The sequence below is a fragment of the Microtus pennsylvanicus genome, chromosome 4 (assembly GCF_037038515.1).
Source record: "Microtus pennsylvanicus isolate mMicPen1 chromosome 4, mMicPen1.hap1, whole genome shotgun sequence".
NCBI classification, from domain to species: Eukaryota; Metazoa; Chordata; class Mammalia; order Rodentia; family Cricetidae; genus Microtus; species Microtus pennsylvanicus.
In genome coordinates, this window is record NC_134582.1 from 113,342,279 (window position 1) to 113,354,727 (window position 12,449).

The following is a 12,449-nucleotide window of genomic DNA, read 5'->3' on the forward strand; positions in this document are numbered from 1 at the left end:
AAAAAGAAAACCAAGTTCTTTCACGACACATGCCAACGTAAACCCACCCAACAGACTTCTCATAGAAAAGGCTAAACTTGTCAGGTGGGTGCTTTGAGCACCTAGGTCAGGTAGCCGGCCACTCAAGCTCACAGCTCCCTCTTAGTTTCCCCTTATGTCCTCATCACAGTTACGGGCACAAGCATGGAAACAGCACCGATTCCAGTATCCAGAAACACGAAGGGGCAGATGGCTAAGACATAAAGACAAGTCATGGAAGAAAGGCAACCCCGGGAAGGGGAGGGCTGGGGGAGGAGTCCAACTTCACTAGAAATCAAGCTTGAATTCCATAATTATACACGAGATTTTTTTTACATTGGAAGTGACAAATGTCTTCTGACACAGTAAAAACCAAGTGATAGGTACTTCAAGAGAATGCTGACAGTGATCTCAAGACAAGTCTGCCTCACTACTGCTAGGACTGCAACCTGGAAGTCTTTTACAGGGCGTACTGCAGTCAGACTTGGCGCACGACTTTAATCTCAGCACTCGGAGGCAGAGGCAGGTGGATCTCTATGAGTTTGAGGCCACCCTGGTCTACATAGTGAGTTACTGAACAGTCAGAAAGAGAACCTGTCTCAAAACAACAACAACAGCAAAGCAAAACAAAAGCAGGACACACTTGGAATATATATTCAGCACTTTAGGAAAACAGGACCTTCGTTGACATTCCATTCTTCAGGTGCTGTCCACCTTGTTTTCTCAGGCAAGCTCTCTCACTTCTAATAGTTATGCACTGATCCATCCATGCTGGCTGGCCTGTAAGCTCCAGGATCCTCTTCTCTCTCCTTCCTCAGTACTGGGGTTACAACTGTGCACCATTGTGCCTGGCTGAGATCTAATTCAGATCCTCATGCTTGTTGTAAGACAAGCATTTTATGGCAATTTTACCAAAACCAATCTACAGATTCAAAGCAATGCCCATCAAAATCCCAGCAAAATTTTTCACAGACCTCAAAAGAACAATACTCAACTTCATATGGAAAATCAAAAACTCCAGGATAGTCAAAACAATCCTGTACAACAAAAGAACTTCTGGAGGCATCACAATCCCAGACTTCAAACTCTGCTATAGAGCTACAGTACTGAAAACAGCCTAGTACCGGCATAAAACCATACAGGAGGACCAATGGAATTGAACTGAAGACCCAGATATCAATCCACACACCTACGAACACCTGATTTTTGACAAAGAAGCTAAAAATATAAAATGGAAAAAAAAGAAAGCATATTCAACAAATGATGCTGGCATAACTGAATATCAACGTGTAGAAGAATGAAAATAGACCCACATCTATCACCATGCACAAAACTCAAGTCCAAGCCAGGTGGTGGTGGTGCACATAAGAACAAACAACAGTGAACCTGGGAAGTACACTTGAACACATTGGCACAGAGACCACTTCCTAAATATAACCCCAGTAGCACAGACACTGAGAGCAACAATTAATAAATGGGGCCTCCTGGAAATGAAAAGCAGCTGTAAAGCAAAGGACACGGTCAACAAAACAAAACAACAGCCTACAGATTGGGAAAAGATCTTCACCAACCCCACATTGGACAGAGGACTGATCTCCAAAATATACAAAGAACTCAAGAAATCTGACATCAAAAGAATAATCTAATTTTTAAAAAAATGGAGTACAGACCTAAACAGAGAACTCTCAACAGAGGAATCTAAAATGGCTGAAAGATACTTAAGAAAATGCTCAGCCGGGCAGTGGTGGCTCAAGCCTTTAATCCCAGCACTCGGGAGGCAGAGGCAGGCGGATCTCTGTGAGTTCGAGACCAGCCTGGTCTACAAGAGCTAGTTCCAGGACAGGCTCCAAAACCACAGAGAAACCCTGTCTCGAAAAACCAAAAAAAAAAAAAAAAAAAAAAAAAAGAAAATGCTTAATATCTTTAGCCATCAGAGAAATGCAAATCAAAACAACTCAGATTCCGTCTTACATCTGTAAGAATGGCCAAGATAAAAAACACTGATAACAGCCTATGTTAGAAAGAATGTGGGGTCAGGGGGACACTCCTCCATTGCTGGTGGTAGTGAAAACTTGTATAGCCTTTTTGGAAATCAGCATGGCAATTTCTCAGAAAATTAGGAAACAATCTACCTCAAGACCCAGCAATATTGCTGTTGGCTATATACCCAAAAGACAATCATATCACAAGGACATGTGCTCAACTATGTTCATAGCAGCATTATTTGTAATAGCCAGAACCTGGAAACAACCTGGATGCTCCTCAACTGAAGAACGGATAAAGAAAATGTGGTACATTTACACAATGAAGTACTGCACAGTGGGAAAAAATAATGACATCTTGAAATTTGCAGGCAAATGGATGGATCTATAAAAAAAAAAAACCATACTGAGTGAGGTAACCCAGACCCAGAAAAACAAATATAGTATGTATTTACTCATAAGTGGCTTTTAGACATAGAACAAAGAAAAACCAGCCTACAGGCCACAACCCCAGAGAACCTAGACAACAAAGAGGACCCTAAGTGAGACATAAACAGATCTACATAGGAAGGTGAAAAAAGACAAGATCTCCTGAATGAATTGGGAGTGTGGGGGTCACAGGAGAGGGTAGAAGGGGAGAGGTGAGGAAGGAAAGAAGGGGAGTGGAGAAAAACATACAGCTCAATAAAAACAAAAAAGGAAAGCATTTATTTTACCAACTGAACTAGATTCCCAACCCCATAGTTTTCCTTTTTTAAATTAACATGACTGAGAGTGCTCAGCTTGTAAAAATATATCAGCCTGCACCGTCACATGCCTGAAAGGAATGTGTACGAAACATCAAAAACATTTTCAAAATAGTTTTCAAAATAGATATTATATTGAAAATAATCTAGAAATACAGATCATGTTTCTTTCCTTTCATTTAAAAATAATTTCAACTTTTCCTCCACAGAACTTGCTTCCCTTTATGAAAGAAATATATTTAAATTATAAGGTCCTCCTGGCATGTAAACAGATGATACAGGTAGAAAATTAGTATCTTCTCCGTTTCATTCTCCTGATTTGCTCATTCAAACTGAACACTTCTTATGTCTGCTGTGCTAATTGGCACAGGCCCACAGGGAACAAGATCTCCACAATGACAGGAATAGCTCACAACCCCAAGCAAGTGCCCCAAGAGCAATGACTATTTATATTAATACGTAATCTATCCCAAGAGTCTGGCAACCTGCTAAACTTTGCAATGACCATGGACATTAAAGTCTTAAGGGACATTGACCTCAAAACTGATAAATAAGCCTAAAAAGTTTAAAACAAACAAAGAAAGAAAACCCTCATGTGTATGCTCTTAGACACCATCCATCACAATCAGGCAGAAATCTTGAAAATAAGGAAAACATAAGAGCCCATCACAGATCTGTTGATGAAATAGTTACTGCAAAACTAGTATGCTCTTGCCAGCGTCAACGAAGCATACTGGCATAGGCTGTAGCCACCTCCCTAATACCAATACTCTCCAGAATTCCTGGAGTGTTTACAGTGACTGGGCACTGTTCTGAGTGTTTTGCTGAACAAATCTTTATAGATCACCAGTTTATAGACATGGAAACTAAAACCCTGAGATACAGCATAGAGGGGTAATTTTGGAAGAACCAGCCCTAGGCAAAAAGTGGAACATCAAGCTCAATTTGTCTTTGAACTGCTTGCCCTGTCTGTCTCCAAACATGCTGGAACGAGGTATCCAGCCCTACACCTAACTCTCCAAGTATGTACTTATCATACATAAGCTCCTCTTCTTTCCAAGTCTGGCTTCCTTCTTTCCAGATATCTTACAAAGACAAGCCTTTTCTCGGTCACATCTTTCTACATTCACCACTACATAATTCCTATAAGGCAATGTCCAACAGTACACAGAGATCAAGTCAGTTTATATCCCCTGGTCCAAAGCCTGTATTTCCTTTGCTTTGTGCCTCTGGTGTGCTATATTGCATAAGAGGCCTCCTCACCAGTGTTGTTTAAAGCCCCTACATAGAAAAGTTGCTAATCTTAGTACTAAGATGACTCATTGGCTTCCCTCAGGTCCTTGCTCAGCTGCCACCTCTTCACAGTGGTCTTCCTTGATCTATCTGTTTACCCTCTTGGAGAAAACTTCATTTTTCCTTCCGCATCCTCACCATCCCGTGACATTTACACTCATAGTCTTACTGTCTCCCCTTTCAAATGGTTAACATCTGGAGAGCAGGCTCTTTATTTTGATTATTTGCTAATTCCAGCCTACAAGAAAAGATGGCCCAGTAGCTATCTGTTTGCTGAAAGAACTGTCAGCCAAAAGGGTTTTTCTAATATTCAGAAAAAGTAAATTTCCCTTTCAAAAAATGATTGGGCTTTCAAATAGTTCATCAGGTCAAAGGACTTGCCCCAAGTCTGATGTTCCGAGTTTGATTCCTAGAACCCACATGGTGGAAGAAGAGAACTGATCTTAAATTATCCTTTGACTTCTACGAGAGCTCTGTGGCATATCAGTGTGCAGACATACACAAATAAATCTTAGAAATTACTAGTGTGGCTTAATGGAATTACAGAAGAGCAGAAAAGAGAACAAGTAAGTTCTAAAATGCTAATTCAAGAGGAAGATACTTAGTAAAATCTCAGGTTTTAGGCTTAATGTACGGGATCAAAACATAAACATGCTCAAATGTTTTAAATATTTCAACAGCAAAATAGGAAAAAAAACCCTGTGGTTAATTTTTGCAACCAAAATACGTCTGCGTTTGTTTTTGAAGTGCCAGGGAGGAGAGTGGGAAAGGAATCTGTCTTTATAGTCAAATGTTATCTGACAAAGCTCCAGTAGCAACACAAAATTAATTTTTACAACTAGAATGACCCTATATGACCCTGAGGGTTCCTACAGCTTGCTTCCTTAATCTAGTTTAATCTAAACGGATAAACTCTAAAGCATTAAACATCAAACATTAAATGGACAGGAAAAATCTTTTTCAAACACAAAAATTGCTTGAAGGCTTACTAAAATATAAGCTCAAAGGCAAGGTTTATTATGTGAACCCCAAAGACTGCTAATGTTAGGGTCACATATATTCTACACTGGCTCTCCAAGCAGATTCCAGCAACTCACTCATTTATTTAAAAGAAAAAGAGAAAGAAACCCATAAAACACAACCCCAACAGATGTTTAGGTTGCAAAGTATTTTGTACGCACGACTTTTCTCATCTAATTTGTAAAAGTCCCACCTGTTTAGCAAGCTAAATACACATATAATGGTGTGTTTTTCACTATACCACTTACGTGGTTAATTCTTTTCAGTCACACAAATTGACCTTTCCAAAAGCTGGGGGTTCATCTAACAGGAAAAGCGATCATTACTAAAATAACTCTAGTGTAATCTGGTAACAGCTGGAGGAGAGTCTTGAGGTCTGCTAAATATGTTATTAGAGAATCAGCCCTGTGCTGACTGGGAAGGCCTGTTTTTAAACTTTCTGAAAAGAAAACAGCTGTTTGGATATGAAATGGAAAGATAAATCCTAACGTAGTTTAAAAAAAACTAAAACAAGCATTGCCCTATCTTTAAAATAGCCATCTAAGTCTCCTTCTACAGGCTCTCTGGGAAAAACTTGAGTAAGACACACAAGAGACCCTAAGGTAGTGTTCAGGGTGATGGGACAACGCTGAGCGAATGAGAACAAAGCTTTTATTCCCACGAGGGAAGAAGTTTGGGAACAAATGGACTCGAGAGTTAAAGAATCCGGTACTCCCAGGCTCCTTTACTAGGAAGCTACCCAAGCAGAACCGCAGGGACGACTCCACTCACAGCTGAGCCCTATTTCACGTCTAGATCAGTTTCACCGGCTCACCTCACGATCAGAGACCGCAAAGTGCAGCCAGTCCCCTCCTCACTGCAAAGTGAGTCCTGATGTGCAAAGCCAGCACCGGTGCGCTCGCGGACCCCCTCGGAGAGAAGCCCCCCCCCCCCGAGTTGTAACCAAGGCCCCTCGGGCACGGCGTGGGCCCCTGAGCACACGCTGAGAAGGACCGCACCGTCGAGTTCGCCCGACGCGGATGAAAAGACCCATTTGTTCAGCCTGTCCCGGGACGTCCGCACCCGCCCGGTTGCCCCCAGCCCCCGGCCTCCCACGCGCGCGGCCGCCGAGCCCCGGCACCTCACCTGCCGCACCGGGCCCGGAGGCGCGGGGGGGCGGCGGGGAGCGCAGCCAGAGGTGCCAGAGGTGCAGCGCGGCCCCGAGCACGCACGGGCACAGCAGCACCAGCCAGTTTCGCATTGGCCGCCCCCGCCCGCACCACCTCGCGCCCCCGCCGCGCGCCGCTCTCTCCCGCGTCCCGGCCGAGAGCGAGGGGACCTAAGAGCACCGAGCGCCACCGGCAGGGCTCGCGCCCGCGCTCCAGCCCGCGCCCACAACCACGGCAGCACTCAGCGCTGTGTCCTCGGCTCGCGCCTCTGGTCCGGACCGCAAACGGCAGCGGCTCCGAGGCCGGAGCCCCGCCCCCGCGCGCGCGCCCTTCCCACCCGTTCCGCCTTCCTCGCTCTCGCCCCGCCCTCTAGTCCGCGTCCCCGCACCGCCCGTCTACCGAATGGCTGGGAGCTGTAGTCCCGCGCTGAACCCAGGCGGGAGGCGTGTCTGACATTCCAGGCCCTAGAAACTACATTTCCCGTGGTGCTACGCGCGCTCAGTTGCAGGGCGCTGGCGGAGGCGGAGCGCGCAGAGAGCACGCGTGTCTCTCCCCGGGCCGCTGTCCCTTGGAGGCACACGGAACTTGCGCGGCCGTCTTCGTGCTAGTGCCCCCAAGTGGTGGAGGCGGGCACTGCGCATACGGAACCCGCATGTCTCTGCGGGAGTTGCTGTCCGACCGTCTCAGCTACGGGCAGCTATGCAGGGCGCGTGGCCTCGAGGAGCAGTTGCCCAGCCAGGGCAGGTTTGCAGGACGCCTGAGCGCTGATCGAGTTAGGGGTGTGCTCCCGCGACATACCTCCTTAAGAGGACGGCGGGGACTTCCCGGCTGCTCTCCAGTTAGCGACGCTGGGTGAGGAGGACTGGAAGCCCCAGGCCTCGCTTTGGAAAGCGAGGGCGGAGGAGAACCCCGGATCTGGAGGCTGCTGCCGCCCCTGGCCTTTGGCGTCCGTACTCTCCTCACGAGGATCACTGTCGGAAGGACGGGAATAAGAGCTGCGGCTACCGGATGACTTTGAAAAGTTCCCGCAAGTTGAGGAAGCCTAAGATGACCAAATATGTGAGAGTTTCCAGAGGGCTTCCAGAAGATCCACCTCCAGCCGGCGTTAGGAAAAGGGCGTACTTCCTTGGAACCACTTCTGGCTCAGCCCCATAGTGCCACTGAGCTGCGATTTCGTCTCAGAAAGGCAACTGAGCCGTGGTCGCCTCCCGCCCTCCTTAGTTGATTGAGAGTTAGCAGCCGAGGATGACCTTGAACTGTCGATCCTCCAGTCTCCACCTCGAAAGCGCACAGATTACAAGCCTGCGCCAACAACACCTGTGGTTTTTATGCAGTTCTTTGGGATGGAACCCAAGGTTTATTAATCCATCTTAGGCAAGCACACTACCAAAGAGCTACATCCTCAGTCCCTCATTATGTTAAGATTGACTTTTGTTTTGTTGAATTTTGTTTGATTTTCATTTATGTGAGTTTACCGGGCCAGGGAGGCCTAGCCAGTCTCCTGGAGCTGGAGTTTCATGTGGTTGTGAGCCGCGTGATTTGGATGCTGGAAACTGAAGTCGGGTCCTCTGGAAGAGCAGCAAGAGCACTTAACCACTGAGCCATCTCTTCAACCCCTTAGATTGCTTTTTCTTTGGGTATTTTTGCAATGTTTTTGGCTTTTTAACTTGAATTTTTTTATTTGGTTTAGTTATTATATAAAAACTGTGCTCTACTGTTGTATGAACTTAATAAAATAAACTTAACTTACACAGTCCAATTTTGTTTCTGCTAAAAGAAATCTGTTTTGGCTGGGAATGAAGCTCGGGCAGTCTTCGGGGGTTGATGCCCAACACTGAACAGGGAGGGAAGTGGACTTATGTATTTGTTTCCATTACAAATCAGGAATAGTTGAAACAATAGTAGTCATTTACTATGGCAACTTTACTACAGGTCAGGAATATGGGCGTGAAGTTCTGGTTCACATTCTCGAAGTTGCAGCAGATTGTCAACTGGGACTGCAGTCATCTGAAGGCTTGATAGTGGCTGAAGAGTGCATTCTACATTGCTTACACAGATGCAGACACTTTCAGGAAAGCATATTTGTCACTTCTGGGTTAGACTCTGTACAGTGATGAATCCCAGCAAGCAGAATATTCAGATATTCACTGTAGAGTGACTATTGCTATGCCCAAATCCATGAACTCCCCGCCAAAAGCCAACAAGAAGACCTGGTCCTATATGTAAAAGCAAATTATTTTATGCAAGTTTGCAAACTCAGTCTCTCTGCATGTCCAACGTATTGGAATAAATGGAGAGCCCCAAGCTAAGTTAGGGTTGGGTTTTTAAAGTAGTAAAGGAGGGGTTTCTGAGGTTCAAGACTCCTGATTGGCTGACATTTGTCTAGGGGTGTCCTGGTGAGTGTGTGCTGGCAGGTATCCTATCTACAGTAGTTGGAATGTTAGGCATTTCCTTTGGATGGTCTGTTCTCAGGTGTTGCTTAGGTAATCTTAGTTTATGATCTTTCCTGCAACCAGGTATTGCTTCAGGGTAAGCTACTGAGATCCAGGCCTCCATTAAACTTAACTGATAGCTGAGTCCTACTCTGGCAGGTGATAATGGTTGGAAGTAAAGAACTTCCTTTGGGTGATCTGCTCATATTTAGCGTATCATGGCTGGCTCCTACACTATCAGGAGGCAAAGACTGTTGCTAACCATCTTAGACACTGACAAAGAGCATGCCCTGAAAACGTGAGAAACAATACTGTCTCAACACTCTGGGGTAACTTTAAGACCCCTACATACATGAGCTTTGAAGAGAGAAAAGTACATGTTTTTCCTTTTTAAAAGAAACAATTAAGCCGGGCGGTGGTGGCGCACGCCTTTAATCCCAGCACTTGGGAGGCAGAGGCAGGCGGATCTCTGTGAGTTCGAGACCGGCCTGGTCTACAAGAGCTAGTTCCAGGACAGGCTCCAAAACCACAGAGAAACCCTGTCTCGAAAAACCAAAAAAAGAAAAAAGAAAAGAAAGAAAAAGAAACAATTAAAAGATGAAACATATGGCTGTTTGGCAGATATCACTAACTTCTGTACCCTCCTTTCACAGATATGTGTACAAAATGCAATAAGGAAGAATAATTTCTACAAACTTCTTTTGAGACTCATTTTTTAATTATGTATATGTGTGTCTGTGTGTGAGGGCGTGCCTTTGGAGGCTGGAAGAGGGCATCTGATTCCCTTGGGCGGACTATAGGTGGTGGTAAGCCGCCGTGTGAGTGCTGGGACCTGAACTCAGGTCCTCTGCAAAAGCAGGACAGACTCCTAACCACTGAGCCATTTCTCCAGCCCCTCTAAAAATTACTTGGTAGAAATTTCTCTGTTTAGAAACTACAGTGGGAGCCGGGCAATGGTGGCACTAGGGAGGTAGAGGCAGGCGGATCTCTGTGAGTTCGAGACCAGCCTGGTCTACAGAGCTAGTTCCAGGACAGGCTCCAAAGCCACGGAGAAACCCTGTCTTGGAAAAAAAAACAACAACAACAACAAACAAACAAAAAAGAAACTACAATGGGGCTAGAGAGATGACTCAGTGGTTAAAAGCACTTTTTTTTTCTTTCAGGGTTTGATTTCCTGCACTACGTGGCAGCTCATAGCCAGCTTAACAGTAGTTCCAGGGGATCTGATGCCCTCTTCTGACCTCTGATGGCACCAGGCGGGCATGTGGCAGACACTCATACATGCAGGCAAAACACTCACGCCCATAAAATACATTTTTAAAAACTACGATAACTTACCTTCTATATTTCTGTTAGAGAAGTTGTCATGTGAGCAATAGTTGGATGTCAGTAAGGGTATATGTATAGGTGTGTCCTTAAGAAAAGTAGCAATGGCCTTTTGATATCCATAAGTTTTCGTTTTGTGAATAAAGAATTAGGTCTAGACAAACGTCTGTAATAGCATTGAGGAGGTTGAGGCAGGAAGAGTCATGAATTCAAACTCAGTCTCAAAAAACAAGAAAAAGAGCTCCCAAAGAGGAATTCTTATTTTGGCAAATCTAATATATATATTATATTATGCTGCCCTACCTTCCCATATATATATTTACTGAGTACCTATTATGTGCCAGGTACTTCAAAAGGTATTTTCTATACACAAATGACTGAAACAGAGCCTTGTCAGATGATATTGGTGAAGGGCAGACTATAAACATAATCAACAAACTTGGCCTTCAGTGGTGTGTGTGTGTATAAAAGATAAAGTCAAGTAAGGAAATTGTGTGCAATTGAAATAGGGCAGAATGCACATTACACACACACACACACACACACACACACACATACTTTAAGGTAAAATGTAGACTCCTGAGCATGGGGAGATGTCTTGTCTTCCTGTTCTTGCAAACGACGTGAGTTCAGTTCCCGCACCCACTTCAGATGGTTCACAACTACCACAACTACCTGTAGATGCAGCTCCAGGAGAGCCAGCATCCTCCTCTGGCCTGCACAGACTTCATATATATATATATATATATATATATATATATATATATATATATATGCAAATAGTATTTAAACAACTTGGTTACAATGAACACTGTAGCTAGGCACCAAAGTCATCCTGATGTAGCTGAAGAAATAGTCTTAAAAACCTAACAAGCATATAATCAATCTGAACTGTCAAGGTGTTCACAGTTTCATGACAAGAACAAGTTAATGGGGGATTAGATTTATGCAGATGTAAGCCAGGACGCTTGGTTGTCTGATCGCCATTGACCAGTATCTAGGAAATGTCTGCCCAGGGTGCTGTGGCAGCACAAAGCAACAGATACTTAATTTAGCCCTAGACTCAGGAAAGAAGGCTACCCCCGGGGGAGAAGACAGTAGAGGACGGAAATCAAAAAGTATAATTAACTTAACAAGGACAGGAAGTAAGGTTCAAGGACACTCTTAAGTAAAAAATAAAGCAACAAAATCCCAAGATGTCTGCTAGGGAGATTTAAACAGCTTAGTACAACCTTAATACAAACAGAATAAGCAGATGTCCAATCACATACTATGCTAAGGATTCTACACTTTTTAAACAGGCATGTTTATGTTTTTATATGTGTTGTGGTTTGAATAAAAATGGCCCCCATAGGTCCATAAAGAGCGCCACTATTAGAAGGCGTGGCCTTGCTGGAGTAGGTGTGGCTTTTGTTGGAGGAAGTCTGTGCAGGCCAGAGGAGGATGCTGGCTCTCCTGGAGCTGCATCTACAGGTAGTTGTGGTAGTTGTGAACCATCTGAAGTGGGTGCGGGAACTGAACTCATGTCATTTGCAAGAACAGAAAGACAAGACATCTCGCCAGGCTCAGGAGTCTACATTTTACCTTAAAGTCTGCGATAGAATATTGTCCTTCTCATGTTTTGCACGATGGTACAAACCTATAATCCCAGCACTCAGCTGGAAGCAGGAAAGGAAATTCCTCTTGCTATGTGTTTGAGGATTACGAATGCACAACTCCATGTCAGATACCAGCCACTTACCCAGGATGCTGCCCTACCTTCCCATCCAGCGTCTCCACCCTTGCTATTTCTAGGCCACAGTCTTCTGCTTTGACTCCACCAGGGGATTCTGTCCCTCCCTCTTGTCCTCCCAGCTGCAGCTAAGACATGACTTCTGAGTTTAGCAGACTATGTAGAATTTACCCTAATAAGGTACAGAAAAGAAAATTTAAACTAGTTAACAAGACAAAATTGTTCCTAGTATCTACCTGCTGTTTCCTTGCTGGTCTACCTGAAAAGGCAAACTCTAGGTTCAGTGAGAGATTCTACCCAAAAAACAAGGTGGAGCCAGGCGATGTGGCCCATGCCTTTAATCCCAGCACTTAGGAGGCAAAGGCAGGTGGATCTCTGTGAGTTTGACACCTTCCCGGTCTACAAAGGGAGTTCCAGGATAGCCAGGGCTGTTACATAGAGAAACCCTGTCTCAAAACAAAACAGAGCAACAACAAGAAAAACCCACCAACCAACCAACCAATCAAACAAACAAACAAAACCAAGGTTGAGGATCATAGAGGAAGAACATGAGGTCAAGTTCTTTCTCAAACATTCACACACACGTGCACGCTCATTGCACACACACATGCACATACATATATATCACATACAATGCTATGCATGAAAGGAGGCAATAGCGACCATTTAATTTATTATACAAATCAGTGTTGTGAGGAAAAAGGAAGCTGGACAAATGTTAAACAAGACAGATGACAAGACAACAGGGATTT

The 12,449-nt window shown here is 44.5% G+C and overlaps 1 protein-coding gene across 3 annotated transcripts in view; it reads right to left on the bottom strand.

Moving 5' to 3' along the window:
* The window catches only part of B3galnt2 (beta-1,3-N-acetylgalactosaminyltransferase 2), a 33,001-nt gene extending 26,557 nt beyond the window's left edge, over window positions 1-6,444 (bottom strand). For all 3 annotated transcript variants that reach the window (XR_012910406.1, XM_075970189.1, XM_075970190.1), the window contains exon 1: window positions 6,185-6,444. Coding sequence is in view for 2 of the 3 variants with exons in the window: in XM_075970189.1 (XP_075826304.1) it covers window positions 6,185-6,299 (115 nt within the window). In the remaining variant the exon portion in view is untranslated. The remainder of the gene's footprint in view (window positions 1-6,184) is intronic.
* Window positions 6,445-12,449: the final 6,005 nt, after the last annotated feature.